This window comes from Sinohyriopsis cumingii, chromosome 1 (genome assembly GCF_028554795.1).
Source record: "Sinohyriopsis cumingii isolate HCF-2022 chromosome 1, ASM2855479v2, whole genome shotgun sequence".
In the NCBI taxonomy this organism is placed as follows: Eukaryota; Metazoa; Mollusca; class Bivalvia; order Unionida; family Unionidae; genus Sinohyriopsis; species Sinohyriopsis cumingii.
The window spans coordinates 23,437,512-23,455,162 of record NC_142961.1 but is presented as its reverse complement, the minus strand read 5'-3'; the positions used below and the strand labels follow the sequence as shown (position 1 = coordinate 23,455,162).

Genomic DNA, 17,651 nt, shown 5'->3' with positions numbered 1-17,651 from the left:
TCCTAGTTAAGAAGCTCAATGAGATCACTTTTTTGATCCTAGTTAAGATGCTCAACATGAGCACTTTTTAAACCAAATTAAGAAGCTCAATAAGAATACTTTTTTGATCCTCGTTAAGAAGCTAAACAAGATCACTTTTTGATCTTAGTGAAGAAGCTCAACATGAACACATTTTCAATCCTAGTTAAGAAGCTCAATGAGAGCACTTTTTTTATCCTAGTTAAGAAGCTCAACAAGAGCACTTTTTTATCCTAGTTAAGAAGCTCAACATGAGTACTTTTTAAACCAAATTAAGAAGCTCAATAAGAATAATTTTTTGATCCTAGTTAGGAAGCTCAACAAGAGCACTTTTTTGATCCTAGTGAAGAAGCTCAACATGAGCACATTTTCAATCCTAGTTAAGAAGCTCAATGAGAGCACTTTTTTAAAATCCTAGTTAAGAAGCTCAACATGAGCACTTTTTCAACTGTAGTTACAAATATAAACAAGAGCACTTTTTCAATCCTAGTTAAGAAGTTTAACATGAGCACTTTCAATCCAAGTTAAGAAGCTCAATGAGAGCACTTTTTCAATCTAAGTTAAGAAGCTCAATCAGAGCACTTTTTCAATCCCAGTTTAGAAGCTCAGTGAGAGCACTTTTCAATCCTAGTTAAAAAGTTCAATGAGAGCACTTTTGTGATCCCAGTTAAGATATGCAACAACAAATAAAACATGTGAAGCCTAATGATCCTGGAGCTAAAAATCTGGCATCAAATCTAAAATTCACAACATTTAATGGATGGTTAAAAGTTCTCTCAACCACACTTGTTTTACATACATCCGATATTTATGTGACCCTGAGAAACACGGCTAGAATTAAAATTACAATGGCTAGCAATAATAGACTGAGTGACTGATAATATGCGGAAAGTATAATGCAAATATTTGTAATCAGAAAAACATGCAGTGCTGCTAGCATCAAACAACAGGAGACCCAGCTGGGCCTGATATTGCTCAACTCTCCTACATAACTCTTCACCATTCACTATGCAGGCTTATATAGTATTGTAACACAAACCTACTATATAAGTCAAGTATAGTTGGATAAATATTATTTGCAGAGATAAAGGCATGTTTACATATACAGTGTACAATGTCTCTTGCCCATAAACCTTTATACTAAGTTTGATCAAAGCTGGATTACAAATCAAGTTTTTAGATTTAGAAAGTAACAAGCTCAGACAATCAAATACAAGATCATGTCATTAATATGCACATATATCACATAGAACTGTCTTAGAAAATGATGATATAAGCTTATTTACCAACTTAGATCAAAATTCAAATGAATTTTTTGTCTCCAGAGTCATAACAAATGCATCCATTCTGATACAAGATTACTTCATAAATATGCACAGGTTTCATTCATAATCAAACTCATCCAACATCATGACTGCATTAAAAAAGTTTGATTAAAATTTTAAAAGAAATATAGTTGATAGAGTTTTGACAAGCTTAGACAATCAAAAGCAAGATCAGAATATCAATATTTGTGAATTTCATCCATATTCAACAAAGATGAAGCCTGTTTAACAAGTCTGATAAGTATGTTTATCTATATAGAATTTAATGGCACAATACAGGCTATATAATACTGATTACAATTTCTAAAAATGTATAAAAAATATTTTTTTTCAACTTTGATCAAAAACCTATTGCTACAGCGGTAAAAGGTGTAGTCAGTCAAATGAATGATCACCTTATAAGTATTTGCAAGTATCATTCATAACAAGACTCATGACATCTTTATATCAGATGCCTATTTACCTTGATTAAATTATGATGATAATGCCTATTTACCTTGATCAAAGTAAGATGATAAAGCCTGTTTACCTTGATTAAATTATGATGATAATGCCTATTTACCTTGATTAAATTATGATGATAATGCCTATTTACCTTGATTAAATTATGATGATAAAGCCTATTTACCTTGATTAAATTATGACAATAATGCCTATTTACCTTGATTAAATTATAATGATAAAGCCTATTTACCTTGATTAAATTATGATGATAATGCCTATTTACCTTGATTAAATTAAGATGATAATGCCTATTTACCTTGATGAAATTAAGATGATAAAGCCTATTTATCTTGATTAAATTATGATGATAAAGCCTATTTACCTTGATTAAATTAAGATGATAAAGCATATTTACCTTGATTAAATTAAGATGATAAAGCCTATTTACCTTGATTAAATTAAGATGATAAAGCCCATTTACCTTGATCAAATTAAGATGATAAAGCCTATTTACCTTGATTAAATTATGATGATAATGCCTATTTACCTTGATTAAATTATGATGATAAAGCCTATTTACCTTGATTAAATTATGATGATAAAGCCTATTTACCATGATTAAATTAAGATGATAAAGCCTATTTACCTTGATTAAATTATGATGATAAAGCCTATTTACCTTGATTAAATTAAGATGATAAAGCCTATTTACCTTGAGCAAATTAAGATGATAAAGTCTATTTACCTTGATTAAATTAAGATGATAAAGCCTATTTACCTTGATTAAATTAAGATGATAAAGCCTATTTACCTTGAGCAAATTAAGATGATAAAGTCTATTTACCTTGATTAAATTATGATGATAAAGCCTATTTACCATGATTAAATTAAGATGATAAAGCCTATTTACCATGATTAAATTAAGATGATAAAGCCTATTTACCTTGATCAAATTAAGATGATAAAGTCTATTTACCTTGATTAAATTAAGATGATAAAGCCCATTTACCTTGATTAAATTAAGATGATAAAGTCTATTTACCTTGATTAAATTATGATGATAAAGCCCATTTACCTTGATTAAATTATGATGATAAAGCCTATTTACCATGATTAAATTAAGATGATAATGCCTATTTACCTTGATCAAATTAAGATGATAAAGCCTATTTACCATGATCAAATTAAGATGATAATGCCTATTTACCTTGATCAAATTAAGATGATAAAGCCTATTTACCATGATCAAATTAAGATGATAATGCCTATTTACCTTGATCAAATTAAGATGATAAAGCCTATTTACCATGATCAAATTAAGATGATAATGCCTATTTACCATGATTAAATTAAAATGATAAAGCCTATTTACCATGATCAAATTAAGATGATAATGCCTATTTACCATGATCAAATTAAGATGATAATGCCTATTTACCATGATTAAATTAAAATGATAAAGCCTATTTACCATGATCAAATTAAGATGATAATGCCTATTTACCATGATTAAATTAAAATGATAAAGCCTATTTACCATGATCAAATTAAGATGATAATGCCTATTTACCATGATCAAATTAAGATGATAATGCCTATTTACCATGATCAAATTAAGATGATAAAGCCTTTTTACCATGATCAAATTAAGATGATAAAGTCTATTTACCATGATCAAATTAAGATGATAAAGCCTATTTACCATGATCAAATTAAGATGATAATGCCTATTTACCATGATTAAATTATGATGATAAAGCCCATTTACCTTGATTAAATTATGATGATAAAGCCTATTTACCATGATTAAATTAAGATGATAAAGCCTATTTACCTTGATCAAATTAAGATGATAATGCCTATTTACCTTGATCAAATTAAGATGATAAAGCCTATTTACCATGATCAAATTAAGATGATAATGCCTATCTACCTTGATCAAATTAAAATGATAAAGCCTATTTACCATGATCAAATTAAGATGATAAAGCCTATTTACCATGATCAAATTAAGATGATAAAGTCTATTTACCATGATGAAATTAAGATGATAAAGCCTATTTACCATGATCAAATTAAGATGATAATGCCTATTTACCATGATTAAATTATGATGATAAAGCCCATTTACCTTGATTAAATTATGATGATAAAGCCTATTTACCATGATTAAATTAAAATGATAAACACAGTTTGTTGAATGATGTGAAGCTCAGCCAGACTGTTGCTCATCTAATAAATATGCATGGATCTTGCTATTAGCTGTACCCATCTGAAATCTTGATGATTTAAAGCAGGGGTCTCAAACTCAAACCACCCTGAGGGCCGCATGAGGACATTTTTGATGGCGGAAGGGCCACACCATTCATTTTGCAGGCCACAGGATATGGCTTGGCACTCTGCATGCGGTCCATGGGTCACATGTTTGAGACCCCTGATTTAAAGTCTATATACTAATTTTTAATTAAAATTGGATCAGAAATAGGTTCTAGAATAGAAACATGTTCAGCCATCCAAATGCAAGATCACATCATTAATATGCATTGATATTGTTCATGGATTGTTTTGTTTTGTTTTGGGTTTAATATCATTTTTCAACACACAATAGGCTATACATGGCAGCCAGTATAACTGCTTGAGGAAAATCTTGTCAAAACAATAGACCTATCTGAAACTACTGACAGCTTTCTCAGCACACTGGCCAAGCCAAGACTCGAACCCACATAGACAGAGGTGAGATGGCAGTGATAAGTTATGGAGAGTGCTTTAGACCACTCAGCCATCTGGGGCCTCTTAGGATCTTACTCATTACTGAGCTCATGTGAGATCTTGGTCATAAAAGATTATGTTCCAAGTTTGATCAAAATCTGATCAAAAATATGTCCTCCAAAGTCAAAACAAGCTCAGCCAATCAGATGCAAGATCACTTCATTACTATATGTGGAATCTCACTCAGTTGCTAACTATTGTGAGATCTTGATCATATAAGCCTGTATTTCAAATTAAAATCGGATCAGAAATGTGTTTTCCATGATGATAACATGCTGAGCCAATCCAAATGCAATATTACCTCAAAAATATTCAAGAATCGTGATAATTATCAAGCTTTTCTGAAATCTTGATGATATAAACCTATATATAAAATGGCTGATTGACAACCGACAGATGCAGGGCGACACCATTAAGCTCACCAATCCTTACTATAGCCATAATATGTACAAGGAACATAAGCATCTAGTCAGAGCCTACAGTTATCCAAGAAGAGCAAAAGCTCTTGAACAATACAGAGAGAGCTATATATTACCACAAAAAACCTGACAAAAAACAAGCTGGTTATCTATTGTCTTTTGAATTTCTTTACCTCCGAAATGACCATGAATTTGACTTTTTAAATATTTTTATATATACCATCCATACTCACTTACAAGTCAAGTCGAACTGCAAACAACACAGACCCTGACTGATCTGCCATAGTATAATTCACCAGCGTGTTCTACTGATTGGTCCTAACAAAAGTGCACAGACCCATATCTGCCAGTGCATTATGCAACAGCAAATCCTGGTTTGTGCAGGTTGCAGATGGACTTGACTCACCATATGTTCTCACTTAATAAGGTCCAACTGCAAACTGCACAGATCCAGATCTGCCAGTACATTATGTGCTGACAGATCTGGATCTGTATAGTTTGTTAGGAATATTCTGTATAATAAAGAAAATTGACCATGATCTGCAGGTGCAATATGCCTTGACAGATTAGGATCTTTGTTGTTTGACTCAACTTATAAGTGAGTATAAACAGTATCTGCAATCGTATATAGGATATGTAATACATGTATGTACCAGATTCATAAATTATATATAGGATAAGTAATACATGTACCAGATTCATAATTCATATATAGGATACATAATACATGTATGTACCAGATTCATAAATCATATATGGGATAAGTAATACATGTACCAGATTCATAAAAACAATGCAATAATATGTTAGCTCTCTTAAAATGAAAACTACCTGCATCAAATTTTAAAGAAATGATCAACTTCAAATTTAATTTAAATAATGTAAATGAATCTGAATAAATATTTTAGAGTTTACTCAGCCAAGTATATATGAGAGGAATAGACATCTGAAGTAAGTGAGCAAGTTTTTCTAAATAAAAATAAGGAGAGAATTGATACATATTTTTGCAGTCATAACAAAATTTTTCCACTGTATAAAGCAGGTAGTTCATAACACCACTGGTGGCATGCATGTATGTTCACAATAGGCTACATCCATTCTGGTTACAAGCATATATTTTTTGACTGGGCAGATCAACCAAAGTTATCACAAAACAACGAGTGTACTACCTGCTGATAAAACTCAGCCATAATGTATTGGACAGTCTCAAGCTGTATATCCCATGGTTTAGCATTTGCACACAAGTCTGCAGAGGTCATAACAATGGCCTCTAAGTAGTGCCTGGTGAAGGAATGGAGGTGGAAGTGGTGTATTGTTATAGTTACATATCAAGAAATATGAACTTTGTCTCTTTTATTTCTGTTATTATAGGCCTGACAAATTCCTCATCTTTGCTAGCCAAGGTTCTGATGTGATAACGCTATCTACATCTTGGTGTACCAAGCAGATATTTCTGTGATTTATGTCTGTGAATTTCATTAGATGCGGCTGCAAGCCACCGCATCCAATCAAAATAAAGTTGTTCAAATTTGAACACTGTTCCTATAATGTAATCAAGATAAAGGTAGCCCAACAACTTGAATGGACTGATAAATAAGCAATTTTCCACTGCCGGTTCATGCTTGCACAAATACATCACTCAAATACACCTGTAATGGTTTCCCTCTAGCACACAGTCATACTTTCTATGTTAAACTTCCAAAGTATACTTTTTAGATCAATTGCCCCCAACATTTTTGGCCAATATACAATACACTATATATTGCTATTGGTAAATGGGCATCACATAATAAGGGAGGCAACTCATGAAATCCAATAGACAAAGCACCAATATATCTTTTTGATCTGTCAAGGTGTAGATAGAGTTATCATATTGGAACCTTGGCTAGCGAAGATGACAAATTCCTATGCATAGGGCATTTATTCAAATAAAAAAAGCCTGTGGCCTTATCATAGAAATTTATGGTGGACACTTTTTATTGATAAATCTCCTGTAAAATTTGCTACAGTTTTCTTAAAGTTAGCGATGGATTAATTATTGAGTATGGGAGACATGTGGTGATGAATGTGGCATGAATATTAATAATCAAATGTGGTGGCTGAAAATAGTTGTGAAGTTAGAGAACGTTTGAGCAGGGGATTGGGCATTAGATGTACATGTAGTTCTCAATAAATGAAGTAAATGACTTTTCTTAAGCTTTAAATATGTAAGAATAAATACACTTTTTTAAAACGGGTATTAAAAAGTACAACAACTCAAGAGTCTTAAGCCATGTACTAACTATTCTCAGGTAACAAGGTGGATGGATAGAATGCTGCATAAAGTATTCAAGTAAAAAGTAAACCATATCTAAGGTAACAAGGTGGATGGATAGAATGCTGCATAAAGTATTCAAATAAAAAGTATTCCATATCTCAGGTAACAAGGTGGATGGATAGAATGCTGCATAAAGTATTCAAATAAAAAGTATTCCATATCTCAGGTAACAAGGTGGATGGATAGAATGCTGCATAAAGTATTCAAATAAAAAGTATTCCATATCTCAGGTAACAAGGTGGATGGATAGAATACTGCATAAAGTATTCAAGTAAAAAGTAAACCATATCTAAGGTAACAAGGTGGATGGATAGAATGCTGCATAAAGTATTCAAATAAAAAGTATTCCATATCTCAGGTAACAAGGTGGATGGATAGAATACTGCATAAAGTATTCAAGTAAAAAGTATTCCATATCTCAGCAGTGGGTCACTAATATCTCATATACAGTATATACACCCACATTTGTCTTTCTGTGTAGTGTCATTAATGCAGAACAAGAGGATGTTGGTTCAAAACTTGCAATGGCATCCCAATTTTTTAAATCTTTTTTAAAATATTTTTATGTTCAATCTTATAATATAATCTTTAGCTAACATACTTGTCACACCAATGTCAGTGTCCAACTAATAACTTCAACACAGAACTTTTCAGAATTTGGGGACTGGTCAATATTTACTGTGAGGAAAGTCTAATTTGGGACTAGTCAAGATTTATTGTGAATGGAGTGCAATTTGTGGATTACTCAATATTTATCTTGAGAGGAGTGTCATTTCAGGTTTGTTGAATATTTACTTTCAGGGGACTGTAATTTTGGGGATTGCTCAGTATTTAATGTGAGGGGATTGGTCTATATTTTATGTGAAAGGACTGGTCAATATTTACTGTGAGGAGACTAATTATGGAGATTGCTCCTCAGTATTTAATGTGAAGGGATTGGTCCATATTTTATGTGAAAGGACTGGTCAATATTTGTTGTGAGGAGGCTAATTATGGAGATTGCTCAGTATTTATTGTGAGAGGATTGGTCAATATTTTAAGTGAGAAGATTGCTCGATATTTATTGCGAACATAATGTAATTCTGGGTTTTACTCAGTATTTACCATGAGGTAAGTGTAATTATGGATATTACTAAATAGTTACTGTGAGGGGAGCATAATTATGGGTATTATTCATTATTTACTATGAGGGGAGTGTAATTATGGATATTACTCAATATCTACTGTAAGGGGAGTGTAATTATGGGTATTGCTCAGTATTTACTGTGAGGGGAGTGTAATTATGGACATTACTCAACATTTATTGTGAATGGAATGTAATTCTGGGTATTATTCAGTATTTACTGTGAAGGGAGTGTAATTATGGATATTACTCAGTATTTACTGTGAGGGGAGTGTAATTATGGATATTACTCAGTATTTACTGTGAGGGGAGTGTAATTATGGATATTACTCAATATTTATTGTGAATGGAATGTAATTGTGGGTATTACTCAGTATTTACTGCGAGAGGAGTGTAATTTTGGATATTACTCAGTATTTACTGTGAGGGGAGTGTAATTATGGGTATTACTCAATATTTACTGTGAGGGGAGTGTAATTATGGGCATTATTCAGTATTTACTTGAAGGGACCATAATTATTGGTATTACTCAATATTTACTGTGAGGGAGTGTAATTATGGGTATTACTCAATATTTACTGTGAGGGGAGTGTAATTATGGGTATTACTTAATATTTGCTGTGAGGGGAGTGTAATTATGGGTATTACTCAGTATTTACTTGAGGGGAGTGTAATTATGGATATTACTCAACATTTATTGTGAGGAGATTGGTTAAAATTTACTGTGAAGAGAGTGTAATTTGCAGGTTAAGTTATGAATTATTTTGTGTACAAAAAAAAACATTCAGGTAAAACCTTTTGTGCAAAAGTAAAATAAGGGTACAGTTATGTCTTATGGTAGAGAAACAAAATTATGCATAATGGAATTGGGTGAAAGATTGACTTTTTCTGTAATATGATTTGCAATTGTACTGGTTTCCTTATATGCTAATTTTGACTGCACCACAAGTTCTTTTGGTTCTAACATACAAGGAAAGATTAACATTTTGCTCAAACATTGTTGCATTGAAATTTCCCAATATGCAGTAAAAACTGATTTAAGGTGTTTTATGTGAGACATGCAAAATTTGGTGACAGAAGATAAATCCTGTAAAGTTTATAAAAATAATAGTAAGTAAAATTATCAGAAAAAAAATCCAGGAAATAAAATTAAACCTCTAGCTCCTTGCATCAAAATTAAGATATGTGGGAGAGGGGATGTGACATTTTATTGTAATATAATTTTACTCCAATCTGTGGTTCAAGAAAAGGTTAGGAAAGACATTCCCATAATTCCCTCTTCTGTAGATCCATACTTTAGAGTGTATAACACCCCTGCAAGATGTCTTTATCCTATTTTGTGAGAATTATCCTGTCTCACATGCATCTGATTAGCACATCATTACTTTAGCTTGTTTCTATGGTACTGTAACCTCCATGACATCAGACACCAGCTATTTATATTTTGGTTTAATTTTAGAATTCAAGAAACATATCTGCATTTAAAAACATTTCTAACTCTAGGTATAAACCAAATTATATATGCTCCTTCTAAATATAAAAATTTTTCAGTAGCTATAATGACTTTATTTTGCTTCACTTGTATCAAAAGGTCACCATATTGTTTATAACCCAGTTTTTTTCATCAAGGAATGTGAGAGAAATAGTTAACCTTGCAAAGTGGTGTTGGATAGGAAATTCCCATCCTAGGATTCATAATTCAAAAGAAGGAGCTTTGTGAAGTCTCATCCCTGTCCATGAACTACAACCCCTTGGGTGGGATTTCTCTTATTTCACATGAATACATATGACATAGCAATCATAGATAAAATCTGTCTTGGTAATATTATTGCGTGATGATTAACAAGGCAAAAGAGAAAAAAGTGTCAGCACTACTTAAGTATTAGATAAGTACATATGCTATGGTCTATAAATAATTGTCTTAAAAGACAAAAAGCTATTTTGTTTGTGAAGCACAAGATATTCCAGACTTCTTTCTTTTAGACAACAATTAATTCCAATAAAAGGTGTCAGTAATCAATTCGGACATGTCAAGTACATGTATTTAATATTCATAACTGATATACAAAGCATTAACGGCATGGCATCGAGATTCAAAAACAAATTTTGATTTCAGTAGTCACTGACATATTGATTAATAAATACACTGATGAATATTGATGATGGAATATATGTAATACTATGAGGTTATCACAATTCGTATAAATCCATCTTTTATTAGACTACTAAAAAATGCTTTTAATAATATGCTAAACAAAGTCAAAATTTAAAAGAAATATATACACAATTGTTTATAAACAAAAACATTTCTTTGGGAGAATATAGCCACTTCCTATCTGAAAGAGTGTTGGCTTTTACTTGAAAATGTACTGATCATTGTTAAGTTCAAACTAAGTTACCAAAGAGTTGACATTGATAGTGTATATATACCAGCCAACAAAACTGATAGTGTACATGTACCAGCCAATGATGTTGATAATGTACATGTAACTGCCAATGGTTTTTATAGTGTTTATGTACCAACCAATGGCATTTATACTGTGTGTGTTCCAGCCAATGTGTATGTTCCAGTAAATGCTATCGATAGTGTACATTTTCCAGACAAGGGCATTACCTGTGTTCTTCTGAATCCCAAGTAAAGTCTCCTTTATCTACTATCTCTTTCAACTTTGCACGGTTTCCAAAGAACAATGCAAGATCTGTAGCTAAAATACACTGCCGTATGCCACTCAACATCTGAAACAAAGGAAAATGTGGTACAATAATATACTTCTTGATGAATATTGAAACATACATATGATGTGAACAAACCAGAAAAGTGTTCACAGAACATGAATCCCCACTGTCACCATTCTGTATGATCCAGAATTCAAACGTATATATAACCCATGAAATCACAAATGAGGTCATATCATCATGCAAAGGAAAGGTATAACTATTGAGGCTTCAAAATGTATTTGAAAGCCACTTCACTATTTTGTGGTTTGATCAAACAAAATCAAATTTTTTGTCATGCAATAAATACAATCTAACATCAGTGCTCATTTAAAGCATATTTGTGAAACTCGTCAAATAATTTCTATCTTTTTGAATAATTTCTATCTTTTTTAAGAATTTCTAGCTTTAGTTCCATAACTTTTATTTGAAGTGAGTGCTCAATCTTTCATCTTCCTGTTTTTGTGATGTGTGGTACTGACCTTTTTGTACTCTTCTGAGCTGAGGTGCTTGAATATATTATGACCCTCATTCTGAAATGAATGAAACCATTGAGAACATTTTATAACATGAATTTAATGTAATTTATAATTTAAAACATGCACAAATCATATAATTTTGCATTATTTAATAAATATCAAAGAATTTTTTTAAAAAGCTACAAATATATAGAAGTTTGATAAAATCTACAAACATCATGAAAGCTTAATAAAATTCTTGATTGTAATAAAGGACTGACAAAGACAGAATCATAGACTTTTCAGGATCATTTTAATTAGTTTTTCTACCAGCATGCTAATATAAATTAGGTATAAACCAAGTATAACACCTAAGAGCTTTCAGGATCATCTTAACTGGTTTCTCTAGAAGCATGCCAAAAATGTATGGTTGAAACTTTGCAAACAAGCTGCATGATGATATGTTGTTTTTTATGGCCAGAATTCCATCCCACCAAGTTCTACTGTGGCAAGTGGCCAACATATTTGTGACCCCCAAAAATGTCAAATTTACCCCTAACAAGCAAACACCTAATAGGATTTAGAGATTGAAATCTCACCATTATTTGTTGATTTGTAAATTCAATGCAGTGACATTCCTACCAACATGCCAATAAAATACCTAACTTTAATCCATACAAAACATCCTATACTCCACCTGATTATCCTTACTGCTGTGTTCCTTAGATGTCAGGTTTTGTCATTTTGACTGGCAATCATTACCACTTGTTATCATCAAGATGACAAAAGGTAACAGCTAAGAACCACAGTAACATTCAGCTCAAGTTGGGTCAACTACATTGGCCTAATTAGTTAGAGTGTCCACTTTAGATGCAGGAGGTTGTGGGTTCAAACCCCAGCAGAGGCATACCAAAGACTTATAAAATAGTACCAGCAGCAGCCTCGCTTGCTGCTCAGCATTAGGAGGTTAGTGTTAGGACTGGTCAGCCTGGTGTCAAGATAATGTGACATGGGTTGGATATGATGCTACAGGTCTGTGGCATGATACCCCCGAGCTAGACACCACTATAAACTGCACACTGCAGTAGTGATATGACTAAAATTGTTAAAGCTATATTTAAAATCCAAAAACATGCACATACCGCTTAGTTGGCATGATATCGAGTCACCATGAAATAAAAATGGCATGTTGGGAATCAGAGTTTCTCTCTTACAGATTATGGAATATATCGGACAGGGTACCAGACTAAAACCAGTCAATCACGTTATCACTCACTTCCTTTGTAAACACACACTATTTTTAAGTAAGACCTAGAAATTAGTTTGAGAGTGATAAGTTGCCAATAAAGGAATTAAATATTACAAAAAGAACACAATGGCATCAGACCTTGTCAGTTCAGAAGGAAAAGCAAACACAATTCAACTAAATGAAATATGGGAATGTCCTTTTTGATCGCCAAGATTCAAATAAACATTGCAAATTATTAACTCAACAGCAATGGGAAAATGGAATGAACAAAGAATTGTAACAGCCAGTTCCTGTGCCCTGATTTATTGGCAAGGTTTTCTGCCAAGACTCATGATTAATCATAACTATTTTAAATAAAAATAATAATAAGTTTCATTATAATGATCCCATAACATGCATGTGCTTTTAAAGGAAATAATAATAAACTTTAACAAATCAGTAACGCATTTCTTCCTCTCCATGCAATTCATTCTCACAATCATTCTAGAATATTATCCCAGGCCCAAATTAGTCTTATTAGGCCACTATCCTGCAACAGAGAGTGTGTGGGTGTGTTTGGTGTTTGTAAGAATATATATATATATATATATATATATATATATGTAATGCCTCATGGTTGGATTATACCTGTAAAATTGTAACAGTCTGGTTAAAGTGATGGTGCTCCATGGTGGAGGTGGAGTAAATAGCTGCCAGTGGAGAGGCACTCTTCACCATGAAGGCATTAGTCTTTCCTCGATGATCCAGGTCATGGCACAGACATGCAACAAATAATGCAAGGCACTGAAATACACATCAGATATATTTAAAATATAAACATTAATCTTGTACTTTAATAAACGAGAGATTCACTGTGTTGTTTATCACCTGTGCACTGTGTAAGATATTTAGGATCTTAATAAATTCTTCAGAAGTTCCGATAAAACCAACTAATGTATATCAATTATTACCTCATGAAAAGGGGGGCCCTGAGTGGCCGAGTGGTCTAAAGTGCTCTCCGTTACGGATCACTGCCATCTCACCTCTGTCTGCGTGGGTTCGAGTCTCGGATTTGGCCAATGTGGATATGTGAGAAAGCTTGCCAGTAGCTTCTCGAGGGTCGGTGGTTCTTTCCAGGGATTTCCCGGTTTCTTCCTCCACCATTAATACTGGCCGCCATGTATAGCCTATCGCGTGCTGAAAAATGGCGTTAAACCCTACAACAACAACAACAACAACCTCATGAAAAGGACAGAATTCTTTATTAAATTATCTGAAGATTTATACAGTATATAAAAAATATATTCTTATTATAGAAGATGTAATTTGACCTTGATCGCTAGATTACATCTTGCTGCAGAAAAGCCAGATCTTAATGAGATGAAAAGCTGATCACTCAATATGATTAGCAATGAAAACCAAGTCACTATATAATATATATATTTACACAGTGAAATGAAACTTTTAACATCTAAAAACTGCCAGTATTTCCTGTATGGGACAATTTTGGTATGAAAAGTGAATATGGTCCAGTACATAAGGCAAAAGAAGTGTCTTTCAAGCATGTTTCACATAAGTGTGTGTGTGTGTGTGATTTGGATTTTTAGCGTAGCTTTAACAATTTTTCAGTCATATCGCTATGATGTCTGCAGTGTGACAGTTTATACTGATGTCTAGCACTGAGGCATCATGCTACAGTCATGTAACATGATGTCCCACCCAGTCACATCCTGACACCAGGCTGACCAGTCCTAATACTAACCTCTTAATGCTAAGCGCTAAGTGAGGCTGCGCTGTTAGTACCATTTTTGTAAGTCTTTGGTATGACTCAGCCAGGGATTGAACCCACGACCTCCCACATCTGAGGCGGACACTCTAATCACTAGGCCACCAGAGTAGTCTGCTTCACATAAAGCAATTGTGGACTACAAAAATTATAATGGCAGATTTAACAGAATTAATGTACACTGTCTATACTCCTAAGTTGTTTCAAACTGAAAACAAAAAATTCCCTGATTTGCTATTGCATGATGTGCTGGCAGATCATGGTCAATATTATCTATTCTACTCATTACTCCTAACACATTGCATAGACTCAGATCTATCACTACATTATGTGAAGGAAGGGCAGTGTCTACATGTCTGCAGCATGATGCCCCCATGCTAGATATCACTATCAACTGCCAAACATCGTAGTGATAAGACTGAAAAAAGTCCAAAACACACACACACAATCTATCATGATACACTATTGTCAGAAAATGTCGTGATTTTATGACATCAAGACACCTATATAGAAAACTTCTCCAGGTCTCAAATGCAGGCATTACATTAAAATTGGGGGCCCCGAGTGGCCGAGTGGTCTAAAGCGCTCTCCGCTACGGATCACTGCCATCTCACCTCTGTCTGCGTAGGTTCGAGTCTCGGATTCGGCCAATGTGGGTATGTGAGAAAGCTTGCCAGTAGCTTCTCGAGGGTCGGTGGTTCTTTCCAGGGTTTTCCCGGATTCTTCCTCCACCATTAATACTGGCCGCCATGTATAGCCTATCGAGTGCTGAAAAATGGCGTTAAGCCCAACAACAACAACAACAACAACATTAAAATTGCCCATTACCGATATATGTATTACTTGTTTACTAGGCTCTGACACTGATTTGTGCATCTGGAAAACCTATCACTTGCAAAATCAAGCTTTTAATACAAAGAAAGAAAGAAACTGAAATAGTATATAATAAATACCTCAAATGGAGTGAAATTGTGCTTGGCTGTTTTGATAACTGTATATACAGCATGAGCAACAGAGAAAGCATGGTCCCAGTTGTGGTATGGAACATTGCGGTAGTTTTTCCTCACAGTAAGTGTGAAACGAATCAGATCATCTTGTTCAAAGCTGAAATAACAAGTCATGTGCATTGATTCACTTAATCACAGTTTATTAATGTCTAAAATCAACACTTTATTATATTTACTGAATACAGTTTGATTCATCCACATATCTATCTATAACTTTCATGTATGATGCTTTTGATCTCTGATCCTACAAGATCTTTCATATTTCCCACTGAATCTATGTACAGGTCTCTATAAATTAGGTCACATAATAAATAAAAGCACATCTACACTCATGGCATGTGATGCATACATGTGAACTGCCCTGACAGGAGGGTGTTTCTCCCAATTTGAGGGGTGTCTCCTGCCCCTCCCATTACTCACTAAAATCTCCAGCATATGCAAAACTATTTAATTCTTTTAATTTGTTCCATATTTTCCTACTATGGTTCCACTGTAGTATATTTATTGTAATCCTGCCTGTGATCACATGACTGTGAACTGGTTTAATCTGGGCAATATAACATAGTTGTTGATTTCAAGCAGCATAAATTAAATCACCATCCCCTTGATTCTGTTGGCAGGGTTGGTTGGCTTCAATGTGTGAGCAGAAGTAATTGTAAAAGGATTAACGATGTTAGTTCCAATGCAGACAAAAGATGGTAATTCCAACACTGACAAAAGATGTTAATTCCAATGCTGACAAAAGATGTTAATTCCAATGCTGACATTATAAAGAATATTTTCCATTCTGAGGATAATTTAGACTGACTCTAGAGGAAACCAGCCATTTCCAGTAACAGTAAATCATCACTAAAGTTTTAAGTTCAACAATGATGAGAAATACTAATTGCAATGATGAGAAATGCTAATTGTACATTTAAGGAGAGTAAGAATGGCAACTAGTTGCTGTGAAAGGTTTGGTTTGGTTTGGTGCTTTAAAGCACAGCAACACAAATAGGTTATTTAGTGCAAAGGCAATTGGAGTACAGTGCCTTGCCCAAGGATATACCACAGTAGCTGTATTGTGAAAGGACTTATTTGATGACATAACATGCATATTGTAATATTTAATAATGGAAATTTGTCAAATAGTTGCAATTTTTGTCAATTTGCAATCTAACAATTTGAGGTAAAAGCTCCTAACCAAATTTAGGAAATCTCCTTATCTGTCCTGACCAAACCTGTCTTTTCTGTCACATGACATTACTCCACATTTGTAGAGAGATTAATGATGGGTGCATTGCCAAGGTCAAGCATCAGTGATGGGTACATCCTAATGGGCCCAGTATACTACAATTAGTGATGGGTGCATTGCAAAGGACCAGCATATTACAATTAGTGATGGTTATAATGCAAAGGGCAAGTATCAATGATATGTGCATTACAAAGGGCCAGCATACTACAATTAGTGATGGGTGTATTGCCAAGGGGCAAGTATCAGTGATGGGTGCATCATAAAGGGGCCAGCATGCTATAATTAGTGATGGGTGCATTGCAAAGAACCAGCATACACGATTAGTGATGAGTATATTCCAAAGGGCAAACATCAGTGATGGGTACATCATAAAGTGCCCAGCATAATACAAATAGTGATGTTTGCATTGCAAATGACAGTCCTATTACAATATGCTCAATAGGACTTTTAGCAGATTTACCGTGCTGTAAATCGAAATGTTACAAAAAGGATGTTCAGGAGACATGACTCCTCCAAATGAAAGCATGTGATACTGTAAATCCAACTTATTCAAAGTCTCATCAATAAAAAAGTACATGATAATTTTACTGAAATTTAACATCCCTTATTAAAACTATGCTGCAGAAACCAAAATTAGAGGATAGATAATAATAAGGGGCAATGACTGTTTTAATGATAAAAAAAGTGGAAGACTAGACATTACACTTATTCAAGGTCTTGTGTGTATCAAATTACATGTGAAATTTGATTGAAATCCAAGAAAGCATAGTAAAATTATGCAGTGGAAACCAGAATAAGGAGGGTGGAC

At 33.6% G+C, this 17,651-nt stretch overlaps 1 protein-coding gene across 7 annotated transcripts in view; it reads right to left on the bottom strand.

The window, feature by feature from the left end:
* Window positions 1–17,651, bottom strand: part of LOC149806550 (putative 3',5'-cyclic phosphodiesterase pde-5) — a 256,230-nt gene that overhangs the window by 45,850 nt on the left and 192,729 nt on the right. For 5 of the 7 annotated variants that reach the window (XM_089954332.1, XM_089954348.1, XM_089954346.1 and 2 more), the window contains 4 exons: window positions 15,556–15,706; window positions 13,465–13,620; window positions 11,613–11,663; window positions 11,030–11,151 (listed from right to left, as the gene is read on the bottom strand). In XM_089954332.1, the coding sequence (XP_089810458.1) occupies window positions 11,030–11,151; window positions 11,613–11,663; window positions 13,465–13,620; window positions 15,556–15,706 (480 nt within the window). Of the gene's footprint in view, window positions 1–6,144; window positions 6,257–11,029; window positions 11,152–11,612; window positions 11,664–13,464; window positions 13,621–15,555; window positions 15,707–17,651 lie in introns of all 7 variants that reach the window. The other 2 variants (XM_089954339.1, XM_089954365.1) reach the window with 1 other exon arrangement.